The sequence below is a fragment of the Canis lupus genome, chromosome 27 (genome assembly GCF_048164855.1).
Source record: "Canis lupus baileyi chromosome 27, mCanLup2.hap1, whole genome shotgun sequence".
NCBI lineage: Eukaryota > Metazoa > Chordata > Mammalia > Carnivora > Canidae > Canis > Canis lupus.
Window position 1 is genome coordinate 14,936,809 of NC_132864.1, and position 15,633 is coordinate 14,952,441.

General features: G+C 44.6%; 2 protein-coding genes and 1 pseudogene across 17 annotated transcripts in view; 2 read left to right on the forward strand and 1 right to left on the reverse strand.

Annotated features, from left to right (window-relative positions):
* TCTN1 (tectonic family member 1) overlaps positions 1–15,633 on the forward strand; it is a 37,844-nt gene that overhangs the window by 19,689 nt on the left and 2,522 nt on the right. For 4 of the 7 annotated variants that reach the window (XM_072802500.1, XM_072802504.1, XM_072802505.1 and 1 more), the window contains 7 exons: positions 3,246–3,380; positions 3,917–4,042; positions 4,430–4,515; positions 5,067–5,207; positions 6,826–6,988; positions 8,961–9,086; positions 9,554–9,698. In XM_072802500.1, coding sequence (XP_072658601.1) covers positions 3,246–3,380; positions 3,917–4,042; positions 4,430–4,515; positions 5,067–5,207; positions 6,826–6,988; positions 8,961–9,086; positions 9,554–9,697 — 921 coding nt within the window. In that variant the 3' untranslated portion in view covers position 9,698. Of the gene's footprint in view, positions 1–3,245; positions 3,381–3,916; positions 4,043–4,429; positions 4,516–5,066; positions 5,208–6,825; positions 6,989–8,960; positions 9,087–9,553; positions 9,699–10,512; positions 10,602–13,348; positions 15,304–15,633 lie in introns of those variants that run through there. The other 3 variants (XM_072802502.1, XM_072802501.1, XM_072802503.1) reach the window with 3 other exon arrangements.
* On the forward strand, positions 143–911 carry LOC140619301 (U6 snRNA-associated Sm-like protein LSm2 pseudogene; annotated as a pseudogene).
* HVCN1 (hydrogen voltage gated channel 1) overlaps positions 9,141–15,633 on the reverse strand; it is a 36,340-nt gene continuing 29,847 nt past the window's right edge. For all 10 annotated transcript variants that reach the window (XM_072802518.1, XM_072802508.1, XM_072802513.1 and 7 more), the window contains 3 exons: positions 13,437–13,668; positions 11,328–11,440; positions 9,141–10,975 (listed from right to left, as the gene is read on the reverse strand). In XM_072802518.1, the coding sequence (XP_072658619.1) occupies positions 10,910–10,975; positions 11,328–11,440; positions 13,437–13,668 (411 nt within the window). In that variant the 3' untranslated portion in view covers positions 9,141–10,909. The remainder of the gene's footprint in view (positions 10,976–11,327; positions 11,441–13,436; positions 13,669–15,633) is intronic.

A 15,633-nucleotide genomic window follows, 5' to 3' on the forward strand; every position in this document is an offset into this window, starting at 1 on the left:
GGTTGGAGCTGGGGTGGGACCCAGAGCCCTCCACCTGCTTGGCCTTCCCATCTCTCTCCTCTTTGGTCCTTCTGAGGAATTCTATGGATCCTAGGAATCCAGTTTGAAAACCATATAATAGACTAGCTCTCAAATACCTCTAACCTCTAAAAAGTGCTTTGTGGGTTGCCGCCGGCCCCAGGCCCGCGGTTCCCGGCCCTCGCCTCCTCGGTCCCACTGGCGTCCCGTGTCTCGAGCGCCATGCTCTTCTATTCCTTTTTCAAGTCCCTGGTGGGCAAGGATGTGGTCGTGGAACTCAAGAATGACCTGAGCATCTGTGGAACCCTCCATTCTGTGGATCAGTATCTCAACATCAAACTAACTGACATCAGTGTCACAGACCCTGAGAAATATCCTCACATGTTGTCAGTGAAGAACTGCTTCATCCGTGGCTCAGTGGTCCACTACGTGCAGTTGCCGGCAGATGAGGTGGACACACAGTTGCTGCAGGATGCAGCGAGGAAGGAGGCCTTGCAGCAGAAACAGTGATGGTTCCTTCTCCCTTCCCTTTCCCTCTTCTGTTAGTGACCTTTCACCTCAAGTCACAGCCTGGGATTCCTCCCTCCCATATTTGAGGGGGATTTTTTTGGTCTTTTTTTGTTTGTTTTTTTAAAGAGTGGAGGCTTTTTCTTTAAGGGATGAGTGGATGAGACTATTAATAGTGGGGAGTAGCTCTCCTCTGTTGAGGAGGGGACGATAATAGGCTGGGGAACTGCAAAGCCTGCCTTGTCCTCAGCACCTGCCTTTCTCACTCCTTCCCTGGATATGGCAGGAGAATCTCCTAGATCTCTCCAGGGCAGCATGTGATTCATTTGGGGGATGGAAGGAATCTCTCCCGCATCGGGAATAAACTTATGATGCACAAAAATAAATTAATAAATTAATAAATAAATTAATTATTTTTTAAAAAGTGCTTTGATTCTACCATTCAAAACTTGAACTGTCTGTGGGGGCAGCAACCCTCTCTGCCTTAATCATGATATATCTGTAGTGCCAAGGGTGGTGCCTAGTAGGTATTGGGCACTCAGTGGGTTATGTGTTAATTGAGTGAATGCTTAGGTTCAGTCAAGCAGGGAAGACCTATTGTGAGGATGATGGGTGTTATGGAAGGCATGTACTGTGTGCCATACAGTAAGTCCAGTGCATGTTTGAAGTCTGTTAGTTGTCTCAAATCAGAGATTTGCTTAAAGTTTTTTTAAAAAAGCAACTTCTAAGATTTGTTAGATGCTCAGGAATATAAAAATTGGATCCAGGCTCCCCATTAAGTGCAGCCCGTTAGGATTGCCTGGGATCAGTTAATATCTGCTGAACCATCAATGAAAGATGAAGTTCTGGCTCTATAATTTCAGTAAGTATCTGCACAGGGTGGTGTGGGAATGGGATATGACCCGATAGGACATTCAGAAAACCAGGGTAGGCCTACCATTTTCACTCTCTGACTATCCCAGTGGCTGTACCAGTGCAGCTCTTGTCACCTATCCTCATCCGTCCATCTTTCCAAAGCTTGTCTAACCTGGACCCTGTGGTGTCTGCCAGTCACACCCACATACCACCCAAACGGCTCCATCAGAGGCTGGTGTGGAAGGAGGTACATTTTCTTGGAACGACATATTATTGCTGAACCAGGGATCAGTAGGTTCAAATAAAGGGACCCAGGATTGTCTGAGGACGTACACTGAAGAGCTCATGGACTCATAGCACGGGACTCCCTATGTAACTTTTACATAGAGAGGGGCTTGTTATGTGGAGGGTGTTGTGATTGGGGTGGCCCTTCTGCCACTCTTGTCACGTGACAGCTTCCGAACCATGTCACATTCTTAGAGTTTGACTTATAAGGATAGTTACAGGTCTTCTTGGTCATAGAAGCAGACATGTAAGAACTACTTATTTATCTATAAAATGATAGTTAAACACTTAGTAATTTTGAATTCTAAACAGCATGGTACACGATTGAGGGCAAAGTTCAAGGCAATATAAACAACTAGATACAAGGTAGATTCTTTCCTGAACAGTGGTTTCTAAGTGCTGACATTTAGCACAAATATCAGATTTGTCACACAGTATGAAGAGGCCCAGCTCCCTAGAGGATTGAATCATTTAAAGGATTGCTTGCTGCTTGTCACTCTGCTGGCAATGGCCATAAATGAAAGATGCCCTTTAATAGCACCGGGTTATTCAGAGCTTCCTGATTCTGCTTGAAAGATTTGTCTTACTTTGTTTTCTCTTCCAGTGATCCCACCACCTAGTGTGTATGTGTGAGGGTGTGCGTAGAAGTTGTGCATGAATTGGGTCAAGCATATATTCAGGTAGGGGGGTAGGGATCAGGGGGTTGTGTCCTGGGACTATGGAGAACATGCATCTGTGTGTATAGGGCGAGTGCATTTATTGGTAGGAGCTGTGCTTTGGAGGTGAGAGTACATTTACGCATGTTGGGTAGTGTGATGGAGTTGTGAGTGTGTGTGAATGTTTGAGATGTAATTCACATACCACAAAACTCAGCATTTTTAAGTGTACAATTCAGTATTTTTTTCACAAGCTTGTGCAACCATCTCCACCACCTAATTCCAGAACATTTTCATCACCTCAGAAGGAACCCCTGTGTTCATTAGCAGGGACTAAGTTCTTCTCCAGTCTTCTTCCTCCGCCCCTGGGCAACCACTAATCTACTTTCTGTCCCTAAGGATTTGCTTGCTCTAGACATTTCCTATAAATGGGATCATGTAATATATGACCTTTTGTGTCTGCCTTCTATCACTTAGTATGATGTTTTTAAGATTCATCTACGTGGTAGAATGAGTCAGCACTTTATTCCATTTTGTGGATGAATAATATTCTTTTACATGTATACACTATATTTTATTTTTCTATTTATCAGTTGACATTTATGTTGTTTTCTATTTCTGGCTGTTAGGAATGCCGCTGTGAACATTTGTGTACAAGTTCTTGTGTGAACATAGGTTTTCAGAGATAACCACTTTGAAAGCTTTGGTTATATTCTTCTCTAGTATTTTGTATGTAAATGTATGTACGTATAAATATCTGAATTTCTGCAAGTGTGCAGTTAGAGTATGCATATTGTTCTGTAGCATGCTTTCCTCTGCTGAGCTGTGTATTAGCAAGGATTTGTCTCCAGTTTCTCATCACTGTAACCCACTCATCTCTGTTGGACAGTGTCCCTTGTGAGCCAGGTCTCCTTTACTTTGCAGATCCCTATCACTGTTCACTCCATCCTCATTCAGTCTCTGAATAAAACACTAACCCAACTGGAGGACACGGTCATGTTGAATCAGACCCTGGTTGAGGCTGGGGATGTTAAAATCTGCACTAACGTCGTTCTTGAGGTAGGTGCCCAGTTTGGCTTCGAAAGCTGAGTCTGTGTGTGGTGGACTCAAGCTGCACAGGCCTGAGGCAGTAACTGAATGCCCTCCAAAGAGTGTTCTGGCCCATCCTCGGTATTGGTGTTCTTGATTTCCCACCTTCTTGGCTTTATGCTGTGTTATTAGAGGATGCTGCTTTAATTGAGGTCTCTGAAATAATCACGTGATTTTTCTCTGCAAACCTAGTGACTTTCAAGAATATATCAGAATTTTTTATTGCTTTTGTTTTTAACACATTTTCTCTGCAGAAATTGATCATATTCCACTCAGACCTGCTGATTTGGAACTCATGTAACTAGGTGCAGAGAGGCTCCAAAGACCCTGTCAGCTGGAGGTGGTGCTGGGGCATTGCCTCCTGAAATCTGATGGGACAGGAGAGAAAAGCTTCCATGAGTAGAGAAATAGGAAAGGATTTGCCTCCTGTATGTACTTTGAGTAGTTGATACAGCTACCAAAATGCAATGGGCACAGGTATATTTGGAGTACCATTTTGTTTTTAGGTGAAGTACAGCCTCACATACACATCTGCAGGTGAGATAACACAGGCTGGCCTCTCTCTCCTTCTGGGGACAGTGAGCCAGGCAGTAGTTCCACTGGAGCAGAAGTTTGAAATTCATTTCATTCAGGTAAGTTTGATCAATTTTGTACACATATTTAATTGCAAGTAAAAAATCATAACTTGTCAGTGAAAAAAAAATCTCAGTTTAGAAATATTACCACCTATCCACTTGTACCAAACAAAGGGCTTTATGGAGCATGTGTTTGTAATGAAATCAGGCAGAGTCCTTGTGTCTTTTTCCTTTCCGGGAATAAGATTCTCTTCCACGTGAGCTTGTTCTTTTATAGAATGATGTACTCCTACACTCAGCAGACATATTTATAGTTCTGAGTAGGGGGAGAAATTCTTTTATTGGTTGGAAATCCCAGATTTTACTGTGAAAAGCATTTTATTTTTACCCTACTTCCTTAGTAAAATGAGAATTATTTGGGGGCATCTCTGCATTGTCTTTCAGCAAAATACAAAGCCAGTTCTTCTCAGTGGAAACCCTGGCTATGTTGTGGGGCTCCCATTAGTTGCTGGATTTCAGCCTCAGAAGGGATATCCTTTTTGGTTCTGTGGAGAAGCTTGATCTCCTTGTCCATGTGTTGTGTGGCTCTTCTCTTTATTGGTGAGGGTCCTGTGGGCTGGAGGTTAGTTTTGGTCAGGACTTTCTCCGGGTTGCTCTGGTGGGTGGTGGGTCCAGCTGCACAGCAAGTGGGGTTGTGTGTGGCTGGTGGTTGGGGGTGAAACAGGATGGTCCAGGAAAATGTGTTTTATAATGAAAATCTCAAGGCAGAAAAGTTGACACAGACTTTTGGATACATTTAATTACATACTCAAGCAGAGACTCTTAAACAAATTTAGTAGTTTTGAAAATTTGGAATTATTTTGGAGGAACGGTTTCTGAGAACTTTTCTTCTGAGGATCTACTACTCAAGGAAAATAGAACTATTTTTTTGTTCTGCCCTGGGAAATAACTGTCAAAATCGCAGAGGCCCAGAGAAGGGATATTTGGGTTTCATTCATTTCTTCTGTCACACATGTGTCACCATCTCCTGAGAATCGGGCTGTTTTAGTACTGGGTGATTGTCTCTTAACTTTTTATGTATATCTGGGATTATTCAGACCATGAACAGATACGGACAATTTACTGTTCTTCGTAGCACAGCGGAGCAGGACTGCTTAGCAGTAGAGGGGATCCGGACCCCAGTGTTATTTGGTTATGATATGCAATCTGGCTGTAAACTAAGGTAAGAGAGGAACTTACTTATTTTGGAACTTGTCTGTGTTGATCAGAAAACAAAGCATTCCTACTCTTCCCCGTTTTAATCAAACCTCTGCATCAGCCAGCGAGCGCCTGTGAAAGCCACAGTGAGTCCCATTATCACTAGTGATAGTACTTGTGTTTTCTAATTTTAATTTTCACCTCCATAAACCATTTGTCATGATTCAAAGGAAAACTGTTACAGTCATTTTTCTTATCAGATGTGGCAGGATAAAAATCCCAACGCTTGTGTAGGTTTTAAGGTTGCATAGCACTTGAGTTCACAGCAAAAATACATTGCTTGAAAATCCTTCCTATATTTCTGACTTAATATATGTGGTGTAACAAACCCATTAAGAAGAAGCCTGAATGTGATCTCTGTTTTTATCTTTCTAATACCAAACACATATGTAAAATGTCAACCAGCCCTGCATGGCTTACTATAAAGACACCAGCCCTTACCCTCATTTCCCCCACTCCGCAGGAGATCACTTAAAACTCCTGTAGCTGATTTTTTGGAAATTTTCTCCCAAATATGTCAATAACCTGTGTGTAATATTATTTGATATTTTGGTTTTATGAATTGTTGAGTTCCCACTATGGAAGACAAAAATTTGGTTCTTTCTCTTTTCTTCCACTACCCTACCACCCAGTCACTATCCTACCACCCAGGCACTTCCCATCCCTACATCCCCCAGGGTAATTATATCATTGTTTTGGTCCATACCATTTACATTATTGATTCTGATCACTTTAGACCAATATTTCTCAGAGGCTGTTCCATGGATTACATTTCCAAAGAGTTAGTCGGGGTATGTCTGTGATCCAATTCGTTTGTTTGAGGAACAACCCAATTAAAGTTAAAAATGTAATTCCTGGGCAGCCTGGGTGGCTCAGCCGTTTAGTGCCGCCTTTGGCTCAGGGCGTGATCCTGGAGTCCTGGGATCGAGTCCCACATTGGGCTCCCTGCATGGAGCCTGCTTCTCCTCTGTGTCTCTGACTCTCTCTCTCTCTGTCTCTCATAAATAAATAAATAAAATATTTAAAAAACAAAAAAAACAAAAATTCTTTAAAAACACAAAATGTGGGGGATCCCTGGGTGGCTCAGCGGTTTGACGCCTGCCTTTGGCCCAGGGTGTGATCCTGGGGTCCTGGGATCGAGTCCCACATCGGGCTTCTTGCGTGGAGCCTGCTTCTCCCTCTGCCTCTCTCTGTCTCTGTGTCTCCCGTGAATAAATAAATCTCTTAAAAAAAAAAAATAAAAAATAAATAAAATAAAAATAAAAAAAAAATAAAAACACAAAATGTAATTCCTTACTGTAAGGACTTCTCAGAGCCTTTAATATGCCAGTGTGCTCCAGGAGGGACATAGGCATGTACTATTTCCCAAACTTTTGGCCATAGATCTCTTCTACAGAGCCTCTCAATGGAACAGTTTGGGAAACATTGTTTTCTCTTTCCATGGCTAACCAAGATTTCTCAGAGTTAGGGGTAGAGGCATTTTGGCTTCTGTCAAATAATCCTTTTGGAGAGTGAGATAAGCCCCGTGAGAACTGCTGGAATGAACAGCCCCATTCCATTGACCTCTTTTTCCTTCCCAAAAGACTGCCTCAAGCCATCACGTGTCAGCTCGCAGTGAAGAAAGTAAAGAACCTCCTGAAGGGCCAAGGCTTCCCAGATTATGTTGCCCCTTTTGGAAACTCCCAGGCCCAGGATGTGCTGGACTGGATCCCTGTCCACTTCATCACCCAGGCATCCCACATGAAGGTAAAGGGGAAGTTGAAGGCCACGTGCAGGTGGCCTCTCCTACTCCTACTGCTCTTCTGCCCAGTGGGGAGGTAGAGGTAGCCAGGGGAGCCACCTGTTGAGGGGGAGAGAGCTGTGGGCAGGAACAGATGGTCCTGGGTCTTGAGACATGATTGTGCCCTTAGTGAGCCCTCTCACCTGTGAGGGTTTGAGCCTGTTTCCTCACCTGTGAAATAGGAAGTGAGGCTGGAGTATCAGCTTCCTGAGATGGTTGAGTTAAACAAAGTAACGGTTGTGGGGCCTAGTTGTTGCTCCAAACATGGGGACTTGTCACCATGCCGACCCCTCCTATGATCACACGAGGCATCGTGTGAGGGCAGAGGAGCGTGAGTGCTGTGGCAGGAAGTGAGACTCGTCCTGTCCACGGGGCTCCCCGAGCCATCATTCCCTGGTCTGTAAAGGCAGCCCACACGTGAGTGAGAGCTTTCAGTTCCAAAGTTGCCTGAGTTTAATGGAAGTTGACTTCCTACAAAGAGGTTCCTGATCACACGTGATTCCTCTGCCCACCTTTTTCTTTTGTCTCAGCCATCAAAGTGTAGGCCGCCAGTCACTGGAGGCGTTACTGGAGGCGTGCTCTCCATCTTCTCCTTTAATTGCCCAGCTTTTGCTTGTCACAGCTTCTCAGGCCTCTCATTATCTGCTTAGCGTATTTATAGCAGGGGGACAATGAGGGTGAGGACTAGCTCTCTGGCTCTGATCCGGCCCTCCTCCTCATTCCCCAGCAGGGACCCATGATTACTCAGTAGTCCCTGCTGTTCTGCTGCTCTTGTCTCTACTCTGCCCCCTCGGAACCAGCCACATCGTTTCTGGCTTCTCAGAAACAGGTTAAGACATTGTTACTACCCCCTAAGAAGGGAAAACCGCCTGGGAGGCAGTGCAGACATTAGCATTTTCAGGGTCTGTGCTGCTGCAGGGAGCTCAGAGGGCCCAGAGAGGGTTTGGTACCTACCTTGCAGGAAACTCAGGTGGCAGCAGACACAAGTGCACGTGCTAGGCTCGCTTCTACCACTGCGTGTTGCCTCTTCTAATAACAGATACTCACAAGGCTTTTTCAGCCTGCAAACTTCCTAAAAGGCAGTTCCCAGCTAAGGAGTTCCACCAGTGCCTTTTTGGCAGGCACCAAATTTAGCAGGCTTGCTAGCTTTTCATGCCCCGAAGAAGCATATTAAACAAACAAACAAACAAACTTGTTATTGTCAGAAAATTTCAAACATAACACAAAAGTAAAGGATTACAATGGAATCCCTTCTACCCATCATGCAGCTTCAGTGGTTGTCACATTTGCCAACAAACATGATGTAAAGGCAGGGAAAGGGTTAGAAGGCCCACTCGCCTGCTCTTCCATGGGGCAGAGACCTCAGGCTGGCTCCCAGGTCTCCAGCCTGCAGGCAGGCAGCACCCATGGAGAGTTAGCATCTTTGACAATTTACCCTCGGCTGATACCCCTGTGTAACATCTTAATTGCCAACTGATGAAATTAAATGAAAAGAAAACATTTACATTTCCTCTAGGTGCATCTTAACGTGATACACAATTAGGTTTAATTTCTATGACTACCACCATCCTCTCCTCCCCACTCAATGCCAGCTTCTCCCCTCAAGAATCTCTGAGTTGGATGAAGCTGGGCAGTTAAGGCCCAAGGTTCTGCGGTTTGTTGTTGGGATCTCCACAACTTCCAAGTAATCTTGACCTTTCTAGAAACAGGAGAGGATGGAAAAATGCTTTAAGTGTTAAAATATTTTTGGGAATATTGAGTACTTTAAAATATGTGCTCTCAGCTGTTTTTATCTGAACTTCTAGAGTCTCTTCACTCTCTTGTTCAGAACATTTTGTAATATGTGAAACACTTTATAATTAAAGCTCTGAAGTGCAGATTAAGTTTGACATGAAATTGTGTAATGTTCAAATTGATTAATGACATTCTGTTTTGCAGGATTCTTGCCAGCTCCCAGTGGCTTTGTTTATAGAAGTGAAGTGGACCAAATACGGGTCCTTACTGAACCCACAGGCTAAAATTGTAAACGTAACTGCAAGTCTCATTTCATCCCCCTTTCCTGAGGTAGGTCTAACTGGGGTTTCGAGGTGTGGGTTAAGACAGAAGTCCAGACAAAACTCAAGCGTGATAGTGAAATTTATTTTGTGAAAAAGATTACTGAAATTTATTTTTTTTTATTTTTTATTTTTTTAGATTACTGAAATTTAAACAATCTGAATTCTTAAAATAATCTGGCACTTTCTTAGGGAAAAAAAAATTCCACTGACAACAGTTGAATTCACAGTAGCATTTTTGTTTGGAGCTGATCTTTAAAATTCTTTGAAAATGGAGTTGTGGTTGACATTGGTGGGTAGGACAGCCTGGGTAAAAACCCTCTCATCCAAGTGAGCGTATGAGGAGCCCTGCATGCGCCTAGGAGATGGGCTGACCGTGGCCCCAGGAGGGAAGGGAGCACAGGGTATGCCACCTTGTGACCCTGTGCACATGAGCACACACTGGAAGCAGGACTCACAACACTCTCTTTATTACAGACCGACTCAGGAAATGAGAGGACGGTTCTTATTTCCACTGCGGTTACTTTTGTGGATGCGTCTGCACCTGCGAAGGCAGGCTTCAGAGCTCGGCCAACCATCAATGCCAGGCTGCCGTTTAATTTCTTCTTTCCGTTTGTTTGACGTAAGTTGTTAATCAAGGAGACAGCACCGCACCTCCAGAATCGAGGGGCCTCGGCTCCCTTGGAGCCATCCTGAGATTCTACCACAGATCTGCAGGGTTGCCCTCAGACCACACACTTCCCCTCTCCATTCACTCTCCTCCTTTTGGAAATTTTATTCTACTTGGTTGACCTTAGAATGTGGCGCCACCTGGTCTTGGTGATTTCCAGTACTGTTAGCACATAGGTCATGTGCGGAAACCAAATTGAGCCTTTGGGAGGATGGGGAAGAGGACAGACCCTGAAGTAGCATAGGTGTTGAGGCTTTATCCAGTTTATCCGCCTCAACATGAGTTATTTTTAAACTACTTGTTGTAGTTCATGTCCCGTGGAGATAAATACAAAAATAGCAAAATACTGCATATAAACTCATGTGAGTAGAGTACACGGTCTCGTGAAAGGATCTCCCCCCAGTGTCGTCTTCATTACATGGAGTCTTGGGTCTAATTGCTGTTTCTGTGGCAGGCACTGGAGCTCTCCATCTGATGGGCTGTATGGGATGCCACAGAGCAGTTCCAAGCCTTTGATGCTGGAAAGAATAGAGTAGGAGGGCTCGAGGGAAAAAGTTTCTTTTATACGTTAATTGTACAGTAATTGAGAAAATGTTGTCAGGTGGCAGAACAGGGTAGAGCCAGTTAGAAAGCTGGTTGCTGCAGAGAGGGGGCTGGGTACCTGTGAACAACCTCCTGGGGGAATGTTAAAACAGTTTGAAAAGATAAGACTTTTCTAGAATGGGCTGGTAGCCAAGGTAGCTTCCTTTTTTCTTTTGTCTTTCAGAATGCTCACATGAAAAGATGCACTGGTTCCTCATACATGGGAAATGGGAAAGTACATTTGATGAGATTAAATTTTATATACAACTAAAAGTTGTCCAGCTTCGTTGTTCATTTTCAAGCAAGAGTCAGGTGTTCAAAATGAGAAAATATAGTTTGTAATACATTGTGATATGGGGTGAGAATGGGACGGGAAGCTCTTGATCACACCAAGAAAGAGTGAGCCTTCCCTTAGACTCCCCCCACCCCAACCCCCCAGAATCTGAGCTGGGTCGGGGGTGAGGCAAAGGCATCAAACCAGATCTCTCTCCCAGACGGTCCCCAGGAGGGGCAGCTGTCTTTCTTATCAGAGGTGCAAGCCTGTGAGGCAGTCTTGTCTTTGGGACGAAGCAGGTACATGTCTAGTTGACTTCACCAAGAAGTCCATGCTGTCTCAATAGCTTGTTCAGTCTTTCAATTTCTTGTTCCTGTTATTAACAAAGGCAGACAGATAACTCAGTTTTACCTTCTGAACCTTGCCAGGGATGTGGCAATTATTTGATGGGCCCCAAGGATGCAAAGCTGAATGGAGGCTACATTCCTGGTGGAGTCTGCCAGTGGAGCCTGCTACGGTCAGCTGGGGCCCAGTGGGTGACTGCAGTGACAGGATGTCCAGAGGAGGGACACCTGGCATAGCTCTGGGGAAGGAGGTGATGCCTAATCTGAATCTGAAAGGACAAGGAAGACTGAGCGAAGGGTGATATCTGAGCAAAGGCCTGGCGGAGTGAAGCTCTGTGCTGAAGGCAAACAGATGGCATTTTCCCAAAAATGTCTTCTTACCTTCTCAGAGCAGCTGAATTCAAGGTGTTGGATCTTGGCGGCCAACTGTATATTCATCTGTTTTAACCTCAGCAGTTGTCGTTCTGAACGTGTCTTTACCGAGATAATTATTCCTGTAAAATAACTGAGGGTCTCAGTGATAGAAGTTTCTAATTTAACCATTTGAAAACAAAACAAAACAAAACAACAACCTTGTATTCCTTATAAGTGTATATAGTTGGGAAGAATGGTGACAGACAAAACAGTCCATTTGCTTAAAGGCATCAGAACTAGGAGGGTCAGAATTTTTTTTTTTTTTTTTTCCTGAGCTATTCACTACCCAGTTGTAAAATATTTCCTTTCAGCTCACTTGGGCTAAGAATTCCTTAATAGTCATTGACCAGATGAGTGTTAAGCTCCTTCACATGTAAGCAGCAATACTGTACACAAAAGTTCAAGGCTGGAAATGCTCAAGCTTAGCCTTGGGATTGTCACTTTCCCAGTTTTCTGCCTTCCACAGCTATAGCCAGGTCAGCTGTCAGGTAATCAACTATGTCTTGGCCAACAGAGGGGTTATCAGCCTTATCTGATAGCTCCTTTATAAATACCCACACCACAGTGGGGACATGGCCTCAAGAGACTGTGCAGCAACAGGGGATGCTCTGCACCTTCCAAGTAAGAGAGACCATGTCTGGACTTGGTGGCCATGACGCCCGGGAGCAATGGCCCCTGGTCCCTGGCATTCTTGGTTGTCTGAGTTAGTTAAAGCTTGTGTTGCTTTTTTAGACTTCTCAGACTGTCCTGCCACTATATTTGATAGCAGTGCGGCAATGGCGTTAGGCAGTCCTATGGCCTGCTACCATTAAGACAAAGAAAATTAACAAATCTCAGGCTTCTGGTTTTATCTGCAAAAGCAAATGTCACCATGGTGTGATAGAGTAATGGGTAGTAACTGTGTTCATGAGTCATTCATAGTTAGTAATGGTTCATCTACCTCAATGGCACATAACCTTTGCACAGAGTATTTTTCTGTTCAATGAATAATCAATTAGTATAAGCTTATTCAATAAGTGAAAAGCTTCCTTTGTTTCCTTTGACAGCCCAAATGAATATGCTTAATGGGCTTTCATCAGTAGATCTGAACTGGCTCCTAAAACCTGGGGGAGCCCACAGTGTCCACAGGCAGAGCCCCTCACACAGCCCTGAGTTGGAGATATGACACTTTACCTGCCAGCCCCCTGTGTTCAAGTTAGAGGGCTCCACACCTGCCTCACTCACTCTCCTCGCCTATGACCTACAGCCTGGCCTGCTGAGCCCTTGTCTGGGGATGCCCAGACCTGGCTGGACACCCTAGGCACCTGCTAGCACTTCAAAAATAGATACCCTGTGAGGGTCTACCCCAGACTTCCAGAAGCACTGGATGTGATTCTGATGTGGTGGGTTCACAGATGGATTTGAGTACCTCCGACTAGTTCACTGAGAGCCGAGCAGCTAACAGCAGAAACATGGCTTCTCAGAAACGAAGCCTCTCTGCACCACTAGGATGTGTGTAAGGAGTAGGGTCTCTACCTGAAGTCTGGTAGAGCATTATCTCCCCATGTGTGTTCTCTAGAGCCAAAGTCTACAACATGTTAACAGGGGTTATTTCCCCCTGAAGTGTCCACTTGGTTAATCTGGGGAACCCAGAGTTCTCAGAGACTCCCTCATGCCAACAAATGCTGTGACTTCCTCCAAGGGGCAGAATCCAGGGTGCTGCATTTCTCAGCATCCTTGCCCCCCCGCCCCCCCCCCAGGGGATGAGGCTTGGGAGAATGTTCTTAGGAAACACCAAATTAAAAACAAAGGTGCTCTGGGAACCAAGCTGGAGGGACTTAACCAGAGATTAGTCTGGCCTCTTCTATAAATATCTTCTAGTAATCAGGAAAATAAGGCCTGACAGAGAAAAGTGGTCCCTCTGAGCATGTCTTAGTTTGTAACCATAGGGGCAGTGGTGGGACACCAAATCAGATCACTTTATTTTTTCTCTGGAAAACACTAACCAGGAGGAGATGGAGCCAGGACCTGGGGGTCTACTCCCAGGCTCCACCCACCCAGCACTCCCTCTGTGGCTACCCCGAGCAGGGGCCATACCGTTGATGATCCGGGCCACCCGCCACAGCCGGAGCAGAATCAGCAGCCCAAGAGCCTCAAACTCATGCTTCTGGAACAGGAGGACAAGGTCGAGGATGAAGGAAACCACCACCACAAAGGTGTCCAGGATTTCAAATTTGTGGTGAAAGAACTCCAAGCGGAAGACAAATAATTTTAAAAAAACCTCCATCATAAAAAGCGTCAAGATGGCAAAGCTTGAGTAGTGGAACACCTGGAGATGACAGAGGAGGCAGAGTGAGAACAGATCCAGGGCTGGCCACAGGCTGGGGCACGGCACACAGAGGACCTGGCCTTGAGCGCACCTGCCCGGGCACCAGAGAGTGAATGCATTCGTCTGACCCATCCCAAACTCCACCAGAGCTCTGCTCCAACTGGGGCTACAGCTGGGGCACCGCAGACAAGGGCTCTGCTCTGCCCTCTGCTCCCAATGGCAGGATTGAAAACCTCCACCATGCCCTTTGGCCCAGTAATTCCAATGCTAGGAATTTAGCCTAAAGCTATGCTCTCTCACATGTGCACAAAGGCATGTTGTAGCAATATTTGCTGCAGCATCATTTGCAGACAAAAGACTTTCTACATCATTTGTAGAATAGAAATATCTGTTAGAGGGCACTTGTCAAATGCATTACAGTGCCTCCAAATGGAGCTCTATGTAATTATTAAAGACCAAGGCTGACTCTTAAGTACTGACTAGAAATGATCACCAAGGTAGATGGTAATTAAAGAGGGTTGCCAGATCTTGATTTATAAGTACTAGTTTTCATTCAAGTAACCACTTCCATTCTAGGACAGGGAAAGTACAAAGTGACCTGGGACATTATATTGGGCCAGAAAGCAAGGAAATGCTCAAAGATGCTCAAACATGTAGTCATGTTAAAAGGATATAGCAGTCAGCTTAAAGAGACTCACAGTGACCAAATTTAGTGGGGCAATTCGGACACTGAACAGAATAACTATGATTGTAATACACTGAATAAAAAAAATAATCTATGAGTCCTTAGTGATACACACAAACATGGGGAAAAAAGGAAAGCTCCTCTTTATATATATAAAAAATAAAACACCAAAAAACCCCACCTACTAGATGTAAAATGAGTGCTAGAAATCTCAGTTTGCATCCCCCAGTGTATTCATTGACTTAGGCAGTGACCATCAGGTGGATGCTAATTGGGGATGGATGAGGATCTTTACATGGCAGTCAAGTGTCACTGTGCAGATTATTTATAACTGCAACAGGAAAGTGCCCCTGGACAGTGGAACAGCTCAGCATTTACTACCTTAAGTGATCCCACTGAGTATCAGTGATAGTGACGTGCCACGCTATAAGGAAAACAGCCCATCAGCCAAGCACTGAAAAGTGCTAACTGGACCCTTGCTAACTGGACCTAACCTCTGGTGTACAGAGGTTACAGAACAAGGACAATGTAAGAATATGAACAAGTTGAAGGACCTCTGGGGAAACAGACAAGTCCAGAATGTGGGACATCCTACAAAATGACTGGCTAGATTCTGGGCAGGGGGCAAGGTGGGAGGATTCTTCTAGATTAAAAGAGACTGAGGAGATACAACCAAGTAGCATGTCAGAAGTCTGGTTTGAAGAGAAAAAAGCATTATAACAGATATTCGTGGGACAAATGAGGGAAATTTGAATATAAACTGGTTATGGAATTATAATTTTTTAAGTGTGGTAATGTGATTACGGTTCTGTGAGAGAAAGATCTTATTCTGAGGCATATTGAAGAATACTTCAATATGTGTGTCCTGATGTCTAACTTACTTTCAAATAGTCAAGAATACATGAGTGTGTTTGTGGATATATAGAGAAATAAAGCAAATGTAGCAAAAAGTGTATTTGCCATTTTTCATTTCAAAAAGTTGTGGGAGGGCAGCCTGGGTGGCTCAGCGGTTTAGTGCTGCCTTCAGCCTGGGTTGTGATCCTGGAGACCCGGGATCGAGTCCCACATCGGGCTCCCTATGGGGAGCCTGCTTCTCCCTCTGCCTGTGTCTCTGCCTCTCTCATGCTCTGTGTCTCTCATGAATAAATAAATAATATTTTTTAAAAAAGTTGTGGGAAAAGGCACAAGACAGTGAGGGGCACCTGGGTGGCTCCGTCAGTTAAGTGTCTGCCTTCGGCTCAGGTCATGGTCTCAGGGTCCTGGGATTGAGCCCCACGTTG